Here is a 17,150-nt window from a genome sequence, read left to right on the forward strand (position 1 = left end):
GGGGGGGGTTTTGGGCTGCCAGTCACACATTGTTCAGAATTTAACAGCCTTTGAAAAAATGCTGACATGACTTTGACCACAAAAAAGCGAGTTGTTGTGTGCACTAGCATTCAACGTTCAACGGGCCGTATCCAAACAGAACCAGAGCAGATTTCTTTTACTGTGGCTTTTGATGCAGAAAGACCACTGTAATGATACATTCTGATTTGGTACATTCATCGCCAAAAACATTATACCAACGGCATCACTGTGTATCTCTATCATCATCAACCTCGCCATCATCATCATAATCATCGAAAAGATGAATAATGCCAGTTTCTACAATGTAATTGACAAGAAATAGGACCACCTGCACCTCCTTCATTTCCATTTGTCTGAGGAAAACATGTCAGGGATGGCATTGTTTTTGTGTTTCTCTCAAGCTTTGATAACCTATCTCCTAAACAAATGAAAGAGGGAAGATAGATAGATAGATAGATAGATAGATAGATGGATGGATGGATAGATGGATAGATAGATAGATAGATGGATAGATGGATAGATAGATAGAATAGAATCCAGAATAGCTCAAGCCAATCTTATATCTGTGCACAGAGCTGCTTAATAGACTATATGCTGAGGTCTGGAGCGAGTAGTGAAGCCTGTCAGCTCTCTATTTTAATTCTGTAAAAGCTGCTTTGGTTGTAGCTGCTAAGAAATGACTAGGTTAATCTTCATTGATTATACATTTCTTAAGCATTTGAGATGTTGCTTCTGGTACAATGGAATTAATGATTTCAGAAGCTAATATCGATAGTCTCTGTTTTTGGAAGGCAGTTGCCCTACATTTATACATTAAAAAATTTAAATTAATAAATAGGTAATAGTGAAAACATTTACAACATCTCTGAATGTTTGATTGGTTATTAATGGAGAATCAGCTGCCTTATTTATATCAAAACAAAGCAATTTGAAAAAACTTCCCAAGCCCTTGAGAAAATAGATTCCTTGACAAGCAGAGTAAATATCATATTTATGGCCAGTGTTGGGTAGATTACTTCTGAAATATGGCTTTACTGTATACAAATTAGAATTAAAATTGAAATCAGTGTCCTAATCTTTAAGAATACACTTTTCAAAACATATGCCATCAAATATTTTTCTTGTGAGAGGTGCAGAGTGGAGGAGCAGCAAATGGGGAGGGAGAAATGAAAAACCAGGAGTGGATGTTTATGACGGTATGGAGGGCTCAACTGGAACATATTCCTTTATAAAGGCTATATCTTAAACATACACATGTCCAGTTTCCAGTTTCTTAGGATTGCCACAGCTGTAGACCAGCGGTTTTTAGACTACCTTTTGACTCTCCTCATACTGTTGATACATTAAAACAATTAACTGTGATAAATTTACATCTCTGAATGTTTGATTGGTTATTAAGGGAGAATCAGCTGCCTTATTTATATCAAAACAAAGCAATTTGAAAAAACTTCCCAAGCCCTTGAGAAAATAGAATCCTTGACAAGCAGAGTAAATATCATATTTATGGCCAGTGTTGGGTAGATTACTTCTGAAATATGGCTTTACTGTATACAAATTAGAATTAAAATTGAAATCAGTGTCCTAATCTTTAAGAATACACTTTTCAAAACATATGCCATCAAATATTTTTCTTGTGAGAGGTGCAGAGTGGAGGAGCAGCAAATGGGGAGGGAGAAATGAAAAACCAGGAGTGGATGTTTATGACGGTATGGAGGGCTCAACTGGAACATATTCCTTTATAAAGGCTATATCTTAAACATACACATGTCCAGTTTCCAGTTTCTTAGGATTGCCACAGCTGTAGACCAGCGGTTTTTAGACTACCTTTTGACTCTCCTCATACTGTTGATACATTAAAACAATTAACTGTGATAAATTTGATGATTCCATAACTTTTAAAAACAGCATGCTGCTCAGTAAAAACAAACTGAAAATATGATGGCGGTTTACATGCTTTACTTCCTCAGGTTTCAGAGTTTAACTTGTAAACTTTATGTGTAGTTAAACAATATTAAAAGATTAAATGTTGTTTTAAATAATTTAGTTCATCTTGGGGCTCAATTTGGAAGTTTGATGAGGCCACCTAATGAACCCAGTTTAAACCACTGCTGTAGACTCTCGTTTATCATTTCATTTTAATACATTCTAAAGACACTCATGTCAGAAATATGTTCGCACTGAAGAGCGATACTGGCACAGCTAAACGGAATCTTCCGTCACCATATGTTAGACAGTATCATACGCAAAGTAATGCAAATCCTGAAGCAGGAGCGCACATCGCAGCGCCCCCTGTGGCCGCTCAGCAGTAGCGCCGCGTCTCTTGCGAGTCTTTTGTGTGTGAACATTGGCAAAGCGCTCGCTTCTCTCCATAGAGCAGTTACACTGAGCCACAGCTGCACCAAGAAGATACACATCTCTACTCACAGCAGTCAACACAGACTCACCAGATGCTCTTGTTCTCTCCAAACCTGAGCGCTTGTTTCCGCGGTATCTCTCTATTGTAAGACGACTGAGGTAGAGGTTCATATAAAAGTTTTTGCGAAAACCGCGGAACGGATGTGAGGCTCTTTCAGTCTTCACTTTGCACATTCTTCTCTTATTTGCGTTGCGATTTCTGAGTAAGCGAGGAACACGATTTCTAGTGGAAAGGCAATAGGGACCGGTTGATGTTTTTACTGAAATGGACGTGAGATTTTATCCACAACCTCCACCACCATCAGCAACAGATCCTTCCCGACTGGGACAGTCACACTATTCGGACTCTCCGTATTGCAATAAGGTAAAGCTTCATTTTATGATGCATGATCTTTTATGATGTGGATCTTCACGAACGTGTTTTGTTTGAGTTTCGCCTGGCTGAACTTGAATGAAGACTGTTGAGGACTTGTCCAAAGTTTGCACTTCACCCGACTGTCACAGAGATTCGGAGAAAGTCGGAGCGATGGAGCGCGATACCACAAATGTATTCAAACCGGGTGACTTTGTTTATTATCTGTTTATTTTTTCCTCACTATAAATGTTTATATGTTTAACTCTCAAACGCGCACATAAGCGTTTTCACGTGCCTGTTACGTCGCGAACTTAAAAACGCTGTTTCGGGTTGTCATAGAAACCGCGCGCGGATTGTAAATAATATGCAAATGATAATAAAACGCACTATTTAAGTTGGTAACAAAAAGTAGCGCGCTCTTACTTAAATACACCTGCTCTTCATCACAGCCCCAAACTCATGGACATCAACAAACTGTCCTTTGCACAACACGCGCAAACAACACATATTGTATGTAGTGTGTGTGTTTATAATGCGGTTCACATCATATTTATGTTTTATACTTTATACCCACGGCATTAATTTATCCTCCAAGTCCCTGAGGAACAACAGAGATATGTGGGGTTTGTATTCCTCTATTTCTCCTAATGATGGTGCTGTTACTGTGTGTGTGCGCAGCGCATGTGCGCAGGATAAAGAGAGATGGGGGAGAGAGCGGGAGTGTGTGTTTGTGTGTGAATGAGGAGGGGGTAGGGTTACTGTGGGGTGATATAGTGGGGGTTGGGGTTGTATTATTCCTTTCAATGCTTCTTGATTCTCTGCCATAGGTCTCATATCCATGTCTAAGTGCAGTCACATACACAGTGAAATGTTTTATGGATGAATCACATTTTTAGTGACAGACCTAAAGAAAAATCATTGAAAGCACAATTTCATTGCATTGTTTCAGTGATTCATTTGTTAGATGTAATTTTGATGTACAGCGGTAAATTGTTAATATCTTTGCTGAGTTTATAAAACCAGAGAGGAGAGACAAGAGGTTGGCGGGGGTAGGGAGGAAAGGAAGAGGGAGGGAAGGAGGGGAAGGACTTTCAGATATAATCTATATAGTGTAATTTTACTGCAGAGGCAAGTCAACTCCACTCGAGATTTTTCATTTTAGCAATTCAGAAAGGGGGGGGGTGGCTGGAGTTGGAGGAGTGAGAAAGAGAGAGATGGGGGGATACACAGCAGAGCAAACAAGTGAGATTGTGACAGTGGTGTGTAATATCTACAGAACAAATAGACAGAAATTGATGGTATGTGGCTAAACGGGGGTCACGCTGCCAGTGGGACTGATTCAGTCTGTGCACAAAGCCCCCCATCTGATTACCTTCCTCCCTACCTGCTGTCCTCAGATCCCAGAAGACTGCGGCCCGCAATCTTTCTGTTTGATGTGGACAGATAGATATAAAAAACAAGCACTGTATCTTTATTCATACACTATGGATTTTAGTTCCGAGCCTCGGAGACATGTGCTGCTTTAAAAGCGTTCAGTTGCAGTGCACTTTGTTGTGGATTTTCTGCAGTTCAGCAAAACGTGTAAATGCAGGAAAGTCTGTGTTTGTCTAGCACGATGTTTTTTGTGCCGTGAAAGGTAAACGTTTCGAGCCTGAAGTTATTGCTGCGAGGAGAAAAAAACGGAGCAACTTTGAACACACTAATGCTCCACACTTCCTGCGCCATACAGTTTGGTTCTTATCGCCCTGTGCTTATCGTTCTACCTCCTCTGGCATTTTTGTCACAAGACACTGTGTCGGTTTGCTAAGAAAGTGTTTGGCAAGCAAATAAATGCGAAACCAATTAAATTTGAATTTGAAGACCCTGTAGAGGACTCTTTGAATCCGAATCTGCACCTCAGATGTGTGCTTTAATACGCGAGCTCTGCTGTTAAGGAAGTCAAGAGTGGTCTTGAGGGGTACTCTAGAGAGAGAGAGTGTGGCATCATGGGTAGGATTGGATTACAGTCTGTTTGGGATTATGAAAACCGGCAAAGATGCTGCCCCTGACCATTAATGGCCAACAAAACTACTCCGCTGAAGCCGACCTATATCAAAGTCAATGATTTATTTCATGCCTAATGACTTTCAGCTGGTGCTCAAGTCGCTGCTTTAATGGAGTTTGCAGGCTCGAAGTTATTACAGCCAATGAGATAATGCAAGCAAGCTGTTAACACTACGCATGACTCATTGTCTTGTAAATCCGTCGTTGATGTGGTTTTAAGGAGTGGTGAGAGCTTGTATGTTCCCAAATTTTACATGTTTTACTTGTTTACAGTCTACAATCTTGTGTGCTGTCAAGTCTTATGATAGAAGAAGTTTGATTTAATTAATTGGGAATTGTACCTACAAGGTTTGAATGATGTTTACAGTGTAGAAAACAGTTGTAAATGAAATACGTTCTACAAAAAAAAATACTATTTCAGTTTTACTACTTTAAAGTTTCATGTTTAGTTCATTGTTAGTTGTCATTTCTTTTTTCAAAGAAAATTCTACACTATTTTTTTTTCAGTGTATGAAAGAATTTAGCTGATACAAGAGAATTGAATTGCCTGTGCATTTAAAGCAACAGCAAATAATAGAGTTGGTGAGCAGTACAGGCCTATACATTTTTAATACCCAGCGAACATATGACTTTAGTTTTTACATTCTGTCTCAAGACAGACACCAATAAACATTTGTCAGTGGAAAACCTGCTAAATTAAATTCAGGCTCTTTTGATTACAATTATGGGCAAGAGTCTCCTGAATCTTCTGTCTGTGGTTTTGATGTCTTTGTAAAAATGTTAGTACATTCCTGCTCTTAAGGAGATTACATTAAAAACGGATGAGAAATTAGATATCTCAAATATGTATTGCTGTCATGGGCCATGCTCTGTAATATAAAGTCTGCTGTGTGTGTGTCTAGCCACAGGCATTTTCAATTAAGTAGAAATTACTGAGATCTTTGGTGGTCCTGGATGTCAGAGGGTCCCAGGATGTCGACCCTGACATAATACGCTGTCTTTTGTGTTTGTTAGTCAAGAGCGGTACTCAAACCCCACTCTAAAACTGACTACACCCCCCCCCATCTGAGCACCGAAAGTAGAAGCTGATTTTGTCTGAGCTTGCACTGGTAATCTCTGTTTACCAGGTCACTGCTTCTCAGAAAGAGTGATGTGATGACAGGGTGAGACTGAGTGGGCATTTCATCCGTGCCCCCCTCCAGCCTCAGCCTTTAGAGCACTGATCAAACCACACTCCTAAATGTGAGAGGAAATCAATGCGTGCAGCAGTCTGTTTGTATTTGATGTTGTATCGTTCACGTGATATCATAATGGTAAGTGGTTTGGTGTACAAAAATCTGAAATTTTTAAATTTTTTATTTTTGAAAACTCAAACTGAAGTATATAATCCACAAAAATCCGTGTATCATTCGATCATTCGTTTTTTGATTTAATATTGAAAGTAGAAAAATGAGAAAACGGCTCCTTTTTCGTTTTTTTGTTTTTTTCCAATAAACGAAAAACGAGAATTCAGCTTAAATGTACGTTTTTCGTTCATGGGTAGAAAAATTTATAAACAGCTTGAATATTCGATTTCTACACGTGGGAATTAAACGCCCCTTTCTGCTGATTGGTCAGCCAAAGATCAAACCCGAATATTCAAGCTGTTTATTCATTTTTCCACCCATGAATGAAAAACGAAAATTTAAGCTGAATTCTCGTTTCTCGTTTTTTGGAAAAAAACGAAAAAAGAAAAAGGAGCCGTTTTCTCATTTTTCTACTTCCAATATTAAATCAAAAAACGAATGATCGAATGATACACGGATTCACAAATCATGTTACCAGGATGGTATTTGTGTTAATGTCACTGTGCACTTTTTCTACATATTAGTATTTACTTAAGCTTGTGATAAACTTTGGTTATATTATAAAGGTATAAAACAGATTTTAAAAACTAAACTAGGTTGGTATGAACGTTATACGAGTTAATTAAATACACAGTTTTTACTGTTACCTGGCAACCACAGCTGCTTTAAAATGTACAGATTTTTAACCATTAGAGACAGAACTATTAGATATGTTTGGTAAACTGTCATAAAATTAACTTAGCATGAAAAGTAGCTTTGAACACATCAAACTCTGTATTCCCCCACTGAATGTCTTTAATTTATCTTTATTTATTTATTTGTTTCTTCTTTAAAATATTTCATTTTCATTGCTTTATTGCTATATCACACAAAATAGATTTTAAACTGTATGCATACCTAAATCTTAACGTGATTTGAAAAATCACAAACCTCATTCAAAATTCATATTACATTAATTAAGTAAAACGTTCATACTATATTTAATTTATTGATCACTGAGGTGATCAACATTTTCTGAAAGTTAAGCGTCCTTTCACTGATCATTTGTTGAAAAAATCTTATGAAAGTGCCATGTATTGTTATGAAATATAAAGTTTTAAAACTGTATTCCTGGTTTGTGTTTTGCTGAATTATATGCATTATTAAAAGTTATGTGGGATGTCAGTATACCTAGACAGGTGTTAAGTGTTTCATGTTTGAATAGTTTTGAAAGCATTGTACTGTAACTCCCAAAATGGCTCGCTCTCTCGCTTTAAACAGAGATGTCCTTCCACTGACTGATATCTGGGAGTTTTTCCTATATCAACAGAATATGTCAACATTACACCGGCCGGCCACACATGACTGGATTGTCATAAATGTGAGATGTTGACATAGGCTGTGATCTTTGCTTATGTTGTGCCTAGGTCAAGCTCCAAGCACAACAGCACAAAGAAGTGCTGCACATCACTGATGTGATATTGTTTTCCTCATACCAGCCACACTTGGCAGATATCTTTGCAAAAGATTGACGTTTTTTAATGTCTATGTTAAGCCTTAACATTTAATATTTCTAGTAGCTTCTTACTGTTATCTTGGCAGCAGGTGCTAAACCAATTGTCAGTTAATAAACTAAAATGTACACTTGCTGAAAGAAAAAACGAACACAGCGAGATCCAATTATTGTCTCGTCTCCACAATATCCATATATTCTCATTTAAGGTCAACTTAATTGCATCCAAATTTGGTTTTGCTGGTAACAAAAGCCATTACTGTTTGAGTTCCTGTTCAGTGGCTAGCTGGCACGGTTCACTGGCTACTGTCAAAAAGGATTTGCTTCTGATTGACAGCCTCACTGGAATGTGAATAGAGTTTTTAATTGCATATCATGTGTGCATATCTAAAGAGACAGGCTCTGTGGCTCTGGCTACTGTTCATTACCACTCTACAGGTCAACGTACAACTCAACTACACAATCATAAACACAAACAAACATTCATTATATAAGACCATTTTACATGTGGGCTGTTTCATCTCACTTCCTTCCATTATGTGGTAGAAAATCTGCTCGGTTTGTTTGCTTTGACTCTATGGACATGTCCACGTATAATTTTCCCGTATGTGGATATTAAATACATAATATACTGTCCAAACACTCACACAGGAACTGTAGCACAGCACCAATTTATTTGCACACCATAAATGACACTGTCTATCAGTGACTCTCTATCGTTCTTTATCACAAAACGCCACATTTCTTTTGGCATCCAATACCTGGATACCAGACATGACTGATCCTGCTCCTTATAATAAATAAATAAATAAAAATAACACCAGAAAAGTATCATTAATGCAGTCATATGACTTCTGTGCGATATTCACAGTCATTTGATAGCTTTGTGAGGAACAGACTAAAAGTGAAGTTGTTCTTCACAGAAAAAACATTCGTTCCTCTTCATTCTGCATATTCAGATGAGTGTGTCACATTTGGTTATGAATTTAACCAGGTTTCCAATAAACGGGTTACATTTATATTCAAAAAAACGATTGCTGGACTGAGGATTTTCCACTGGATTTTCATTGTTACTGTTAATGTTACGTAACCCAGTAGCCTAATTTAGGGTTTGAGATGCACATGGGGCCCTTTAAGGGATGCAAGGTGGTCCACAGAAAATTTCAGAGAAAAAAAGATAAAAAAATAAAAGGACCAATATTTATTGTAAGAGTGCTATACGAAGCATTTGTAAATTTGTGTGTTAATTTTTAATTTGTGTGTTAAATGTGTTAAACACATTTACATTTTTATTTTCTGTGTCATACTTTAAGAATTCCTTTTGCTTTTAGTACAATGACAATATAAACGCCTTTTTTATTTTTAATATCACATTTCAAACTACATCAAATATATAGCTGCCTATGGGGTTCCAAAACAAAACCTAGGGTCTTTGGCATTAAAAAGTTTGAAAACCTATGGTTTGTTTGTTTATGTTGCAGGCTTTTTCTTACACATTTTTTTTTCTTATTTAATGTAGTTACAGGCTTGTGTAGCCCTCGTCAGTTAATCACAGTGAGGTGTACAGTGAATAAAAGAGCACTGGCACTGGATCGTTACTCTGTATCTGGAAAGAAAAAGTGTAATCAGCACACCTCTAGTCCAGAATGATTGCCGGTCATGATCTCCAAGCCCAAAGAAGTATTGTTAATTATGCTGGAAGAATGATTATTGTTGTCACTGCTCGTTCCACAGACCCAGAGGGCCAAACCTGCAAAACAGATTAGAGGAAAATAATGTGGTATCTGCAATCAGCCTGGTTTGGGAAATCAATCAGTGATGCATTTAAATGCGAAAATGACAAAGAAAGATCTGCGTAAGTAGGGGTGGGCAAAAAAAAAATCGATTTTCCGATTAATCGTTTTTTTAAATGACGTCGATTCGATATCGATTCTCGAAAGTCGCGAATCGATCTTTTCCAGTATTTATTTCACCACACATTTAAAACAAGATCTGATTAACGTGAATCTTATCATTAGTCTTCTCCACTAGATGTCACCCTTATTTACCTTGCGCGATGTTACAACAGAAAGCCTGTCATTCCCAGCCCTATGCATAAGTGGAGTATGCTGTAAAGAAGCTAAAAGAGCTTGTCGTAGTCAGTGAGAAGAGACCTGTGCTGAAGTGCTAAGGCGTCACTTTGTGTGTGGGCATAAAAAGAGGGAATTTTGCTTGCTTGGTATGTTCCATTTTTGTCTTTGTCACTGTGGATAATGCAAGGCCGTAAACATGAGCATTCCTGTGAGAAAGACAGCGTTCAGTTGCATTTTACGGCCTTGAATTTTAGTGACATGTTTACGTCGTCTGTGTCTGTGTTTATGATGCTGGTCGTCAGTCCCAGTTCAGCCCTCTCCAATCTTTGAGTCTGCCTCGCGTGTAATTCAAACAAATGTGACATAGCGTTGCAGCCATGTTTGTTACAGAATAAGATTATTTTCTCAATATAATTAGCTTCCTTCTCTGCTAGCATATCAGCCAGTGCAGTGTGATGCAGAAAATGCCAAAAGATCAACTCATTAAGTAGCTGAACATAATGATCATAAAATCTGGACATGTGTTCGCTTTATTTTGGCTGGGGGAATGTTTTTTTTTTTTTCCGGGCCGCCATGCGCGTCGAGAAAACTCTGGCACAAATCTGTGATTGCGATTCATTGGAGGCATCTAATTTTTTGGGTCTGCTTTGCCCAATGACAGTCTACATATGAATAGCTGATTAGGCTCCCAGTTTGAGGAAACATCCAAACAGATGGCTCTCTGAAAACCAATCCAGAATAGCTTAATTGTTTGGTTTAATCTCACTATGAAACATATTGCAATCATTTTCACATAAAGGCTTTTTTTTTTCGCAGAATGTAATGAAAGTTATGGTGCGGATCCAGGATTTTTGGAGCAGCCTGAAAATATCCCAAACGTCCTCTTTTGCCATCGGTCTAATGGCTAATATCTTCAAAGGACTCTCATCATAATAATTCATTTTCCGTTGTTTGTAGTTTTTGAGTGCGCGTGTCATCAACACACAAGGCGTGTAATTCACCGCTTATTTAATTCACAAAGTTTTCCGTTTTATTTTACGGCATGTGCGCAGTTTCAATGAGTCCAGCATCTGTTAAACACACATTTGTGTGTTTGTTTGCATTCTGACCACAATAATAGTGCCAGCCACTCCATTGTGTGGTGCTGTTGCGTGGAGGGCCTTCACGCACACGGCAGCTTTGTGAAGGAGCACACCCTGGCCTTTGTGGGCCCATCTGTAGGTGAACTAATGGCCTGTTGCGTTTCCCCTCATTCAGCTCAGTCTTTGGTGTTTAAGTGGCACCTGTCAGCCTTTTGATGCCTGGTCCTCTGTTCTCCTGCCATCAGGAAGGACACGTTGCGAGTTCCCGATCGCTGTCCTGTGACAAGTGAGAGATCATGTTTCAGCGGCAATAGAACAGGTGGGCCCCACACCTTTCTCCTCTGGAACATAATCATCAAAATGGACTCCACGCTCTGAAGCTTATCATTAGCTGTAATCAAAACCTATAAGCACAAAAAGTAGAGTGGTGTGCAAAACATCAATACTGCACTAATCGTGATATCGTTTTAGCGTGATGTGAGCATTCTGATGCCTTGGTTTACGTTATTAAATAGCATTGATGAACACAACGGTTCATATATTTGGAATCAGTATGATTTCTTTGGAAGATATATTTTGTTCAATAGAATCCTGGAGATAATGTCATGTTTTCCACAAAAATATTAAGCAACATAACTGTTTTCAACATGACATGTTTCTTGAGCAGCAAATCAGCATATTAGAATGATTTCTGATGGATCATGTGACACTGAAGACTGGAGTAATGGCTGCTGGAAATTCAGCTTTGCCATCACAGGAAAACAAATACATATATTAAAATGGAAAATAATAAAATTGTATTATTTTCACTGTAGTTTTTATCAAATAAATGCAGCCTTGGTGAGCATTAGAGACTCCATTCAAAAACACAAAAATATCTTACCAACCTCAAATATTTTGAGTGGCAATGTATCTAATAGGAAAATTTTGAAACAAATTCATAACAAATATGGAGTCTTTCATTTGCTCACTATAATGTGAAATATATAGTTTTGTAAATTAGAATAAACTGTGAAAAGAAATTTAACAGTGCTTTAACAGAATTGTTAAAATTGAAAACATTCTTCATTGAATTGAGAATGCCTTTTAAATTAATTTCAATTCTTGAATTTGAACTGAATTTGAATTGACATAGCCAGCAGCTATTTTCATTGCAATTTTCATTTGAAAGTAAGGAAGTAAAATTCAAATAAAAGAAAACAAATAACTGTAATCTTTAACTCGACAAGGCAGATTTGTCAAGACAGGATTTGATTATTGACTTTGATTATTGACTAGGTAGGTAGGTAGATAGATAGATAGATAGATAGTCTATCTATTCCTGCTTAGGACTTTTCCTAAAAAGTTGGCTTTATGGCTTTATGTATATACTGTACTTGAAAGTCTTTTAGACATTTCCTTCATGCAAAATTTAAGAGCAAGAAAAAAAAGATGTTTTCAACAAACGTCTCGGTTACGTATGGTAACCCTCGTTCCCTGAAGGAGGGAACGGAGACGTCACGTCGGATGACCGACGAAATTGGGATCTCGCTTAGAGAGACCAATCTACTTCGAGTGTAAACTAAACGAGCCAATGCACATTGGCATGCGATTATTGCATCCAGCTGCCGCTGATCACAGCGTGAGTATAAGTAGGCAGCAGATGCAGCGCATATTCAGGTTTTCGCTGAGGAGCCGAGCCGGTGACCCGGCCGCTCAGCGGTGGTACAGGAGCTGTGGCGACGGGACGTGACGTCTCCGTTCCCTCCTTCAGGGAACGAGGGTTACATACGTAACCGAGACGTTCCCTTTCAGTCGGTCACTCCCGACCTTAGCCTATAATTTTAAATGACAGATGTCATATTTATTTTTCTCTCCTGGCTGCCGCCAAGAGGAGAACTAGATCAAGGCAGAGGCAATGGAACTCCGCCCCTTGAGGAAACGGAGCTTGGCCCGCGACTCCGAGATGATCATCTTCCTGCAATGAGAAGATGACTCATCCACAAACGCTACCTCAGCGTGCTACATGCCCAGGCACGTGAGGCAGCGATCGTGACCATCACCCAGCGCCAGGTAACGACCGCATCCAGAAACGCTCGGGTGATACGTTGTCTATAGCAAGACCCACATCGTCTTTACAAAGACGTAACGTCAAGTTTGCCACGCAATGTCGTCTTTAAAAAGACGCACCCGAAATTGCTCTTTTAGGAGAAAAAGCTCTTTTAGCGTGCTGAGGCGCACAGGGGAGATGATCATCTGCAACACAAACAGGGGGTAGTGCAGCCTGATGTGTGCAACCCACTCGACACGAGAAACCACCACCGCTAATCGCATGCCAATGTGCATTGGCTCGTTTAGTTTACACTCGAAGTAGATTGGTCTCTCTAAGCGAGATCCCAATTTCGTCGGTCATCCGACGTGACGTCGAGAGTGACCGACTGAAAGGGAACATCCCTTTTATTTTTATTTTTTTTGTCCTTACTGCGAGCAGCTGTGTTTGAGGTCAAAATCGACTCAAAATAACAGACTTAAAGTTATAATTGCACGCTTGACTTTCAGAGAAACTCCCCTCAGTGCTTGTTCATGGTCTGGTGAAAAGCTTTGAAGCAAGTCATTTACCCAAGTTATTATTTGAGGGGTTGAGGCTGATCGATGTTCCATATTTTGGGTGTTTACACATTCAGGCTTTTAGAGGACACACTCAGCCAACTCAACTCGACTCATGAGCCTAAAATTAGGCATGAAAATATGCGTTACTCTGACTGCGGCGCACAAGAGAGCAATTAATTTTAGCGCAGCAAGTGTGTATGCCGTTCATAAGCAAAAGAGAAGGTAATTCAAAGAGACCCAAACCTTATCAGGACAGCTACAAGTGAAATGGAAATGAAAGGCGGTGGACAGAGAAAACAAGGAGCTCATTTCAACAGGAAACCAGCAGAAAGTCATACTCAATTTTGTTTTGTATTAGTCATACCTTCTTCGCGGTTTCCCGCTGAAAGGATAGAAAATGGAGTCAAAAATGTTTCCAAACCCATTTGTTTTATAGAAACACTTTGAAAAGTTTTGTGGTTTGAGGCTTAGCATTAGATTAGTTGGGATATGAGAGTCTGCCTTTAAAACAGCCTTTCATCCACTACCATTATTTTAAACACTAAACATTAAAATGTGAGCTTTAAAGTCATTTAAAACATCCATTTCCGCATAGCTTCCAATTGAAACAGCGTCTTGCGGTCCTGATTTAGTCAAATATGATTCTCACTGCACAAGACGAAAGGCGCAGTATATTAAAATCTGTCCGGAAGGGCAAGTTTTCTAGCCTATTCTGGATAAGAGTGCAAATGAGTCTGTCATCACAAATATTACACCTGATCTATAAAACAATTCATGAATTTTCGAAGCCCCTGGGCATTCAGTTTCATGCCTTCCCTGTTAGTGTAAATGCAAATCAGTATTACACAGATGTTATGTGTGTTTTAAAAGATGGAAATAGTTCCTTTGTCATTTTAATAACAAGATTTTTTTTTCAACCTTGCAATTCGAACGGTCGAGGCTTATAAGTCGAACCGCAAAATCATCCCTGTTTCAGTACCTCTGAGTCTGATAGCGTTGGACACTCTGTGTTTTTGCTCTCTGCAAACAAGGCCCTGAAGAGAGAGAGATAAAGAGAGAGTGAGAGAGATATGCACACACACACATTCAAATATATGACCCCAGTGTAAATGAGGAACAGCTGCACCATTGTAATTAAACATGGGCAAAGAAAGCTACACAAACAAATGAACCTCACAGCTGTAGGTCCTGAGGCACATTAAGGGGAGAGAGAGAGAGAGAGAGAGGAAGAGAGAGAGAGAGAGAGAGAGTCACAAAGCTTCCTACAGGTGGTTAAAACACAAAATTGCTTCTTGGAAGACAAATGAAGCACCCTTTAAATTTGTCAGATAGGAAGTTAATGCTTTTAGTGCTGTTAACGGAGATCAGGCAACCACACTCACATTTGACACATTTCACTGGGTGGAAACTCATGGTGCTCAGCTGTAGTGAGATTAAGCCAAATATTATTTTAAAACATTATCACACTAATATGATGTTTTAATGAACATTATGCAAGAAAAAATAGCAATCAAAGCATTTACACTTAGTTGTAAATTCCGTTGTTTGTAGTTTACTGATTATTAAATATAAATGAGATTAAAGAGATAGGTTTCCAAAAACAATATGTTTTTAATTATTTTCTCGTATTGTTCCAAATACGTACGCAGTTTTTTTTTCCCAGTGGAAATTTTCCAGGACCACATCTGTCAAGTTTGAAAAAGGGAAAAAACATCATAAAAGCACCGTAAAAGTAATTTTTATGACTTGTTTGATATATATGTATTTTGAACCATACACTAAATTTCTGTAAGAAACAGACCAGAATCAAAGTTATATAACACATATCATATAGACTAGTTTTATGAAAGTCGATTTTTTTTTTTTTTTACTGAAAAAATATCAGTTTGAAACAACATGAGGAGGGGAAAACAATGACAGGATTTTCCTTTTTTGGTGAACTGTGCTTTTAAGTAAAAAAATAAGTATCTATTGTACTTTAAAATGACTTGAAATTACTTTTGCCTTCATTATGGTTGTGATTGTAATGCAGCAAGTATGAATATCATATCATCAAGGTATTTTTCATCTTTGTACCCTCATAAAGTCCATGTGTAGCATCACTCTATTTCATTAATATCATTTCACGTCATGTTTTCCTAAGGAGACTTCAAAGTAAATTTGCAGCTCAGGTTCTCCCGCAATCAATACGGTAATATGATAGAGATATTTTTGTCCTCTTAGCAAATAGTTAGAGAGATAACTTCCAAGGCACCATTATCCAAGTATAAGAGAAGAATGAGACATAAAGGCAGGTTTTGTTCTCAGGTTTAGTCCTTAATCAATAGTTTTATGTAAAAAAAAAAAACTACAACAGTGACGAGCTGCAGTCGCGCGGCTAATAGCAATGCGGGCGCTAGGCACATCTGAGGATGCCATGGAGACCCATGTGATGCTGATCAGACTGAAACTCATTAGCCAGGCCAGATTTGTGCGAATGTTCAGGATGCCGAAATCTTGCGCCGAACGGACCTGGTGGATGCTTGTCATGGCAACAGCATGTATCAATAGCAATCTTTATTCCCTGACAGGGAACGAGACCTGCATTCTAATGGAGGGGCTGTTATTGCGTCGTAGGCATAAACGCTGCAGTCCAACTAGCTTTAGCTAACCCATACGTTTGGCTGCTAATGTATCAAAGCAGACAAGCGGCTTCGATGATTGACACATAATGGGATGTTTGTGCCCGGTAGTGTCCGAGCTTGTTTTTCCGTGTATGTTTTTAGCAGCGGCTCATTGGTCAGGCCGCATTAATTCCTATGTGTTTTCCTAGCAGGAGAGGTAATGAACAGGAAGTGGTTGTGGTCATGCGTCCAGATAAGAGAGCTTGTGTCCCAGCATCCCTGATGCTTATCACCCACCACACCAGGGCGGCAGCTGCGGAGGAAGTTCATAGCGCCATAGCAACAGCCCAAGAGAGGAGAATTCACTCTGAAGCTTACAAAAAATGTCTCAGGTTCAGCTCTGCACAAAACAGGGCTGTGAAATCACTCGTTTGAAACATTTTCACTCATAGTTAGATTCTGTATTAAATGGGTATTTCTGATTTTAAATTCTGAATTCATGTTCAAAGCTTGTTGTAAAATAACTGTAAATGACTGCAGATTAGGCTATATATTAATGTGGCAAGGTAGTATAGTGAAATATATTGCTTGGCAGAAAAATAGTTTATGATTAGCAATAATAAATGTGACTCATGCTTGAGCATTGTTGTCTTGTATTATATTGACGTTGCCACTGTTTCATTAAAAAAAACACTGTAGAAAATTAGTGACATATAATATACCAATATTCAGACAAGCTTAATTGATTATATGTATTTTAATAACAGTAAATTTGGTGGGGTATTTTATAGAATAGCACCCAAAAATGGTATTTACATCTTTAATTAATTTAATGTATTATGTATCACTCAATTTTCATTGCTCAAGCCACTGATAATAGTGCTAGGAATGACAATAATAATTACAATATTGATTAATATTTAATATATTATATGAATATAAATTAATGTTATCAATGTCAATTACAATAATAACTTATATTCAATAAATATCGATATATTATTATTATTATTATTATTATTATTACTGATTGATAACAATAATTTATATTCAAAAGATATATTACATTTCAATCTATAATAATAATAATCATTATTATTATTTGTACTACTGCTACTACTAATAATGACAA

The 17,150-nt window shown here is 38.1% G+C and overlaps 1 protein-coding gene across 4 annotated transcripts in view; it reads left to right on the forward strand.

The window, feature by feature from the left end:
• Positions 1-2,384: 2,384 nt before the first annotated feature.
• tox (thymocyte selection-associated high mobility group box) overlaps positions 2,385-17,150 on the forward strand; it is a 58,611-nt gene continuing 43,845 nt past the window's right edge. For all 4 annotated transcript variants that reach the window (XM_016531046.1, XM_016531047.1, XM_016531048.1 and 1 more), the window contains exon 1: positions 2,385-2,800. In XM_016531046.1, coding sequence (XP_016386532.1) covers positions 2,702-2,800 — 99 coding nt within the window. In that variant the 5' untranslated portion in view covers positions 2,385-2,701. The remainder of the gene's footprint in view (positions 2,801-17,150) is intronic.

The sequence above is a fragment of the Sinocyclocheilus rhinocerous genome, unplaced genomic scaffold (assembly GCF_001515625.1).
Source record: "Sinocyclocheilus rhinocerous isolate Xijiao unplaced genomic scaffold, SAMN03320098_v1.1 scaffold541, whole genome shotgun sequence".
Classification (NCBI taxonomy): Eukaryota; Metazoa; Chordata; class Actinopteri; order Cypriniformes; family Cyprinidae; genus Sinocyclocheilus; species Sinocyclocheilus rhinocerous.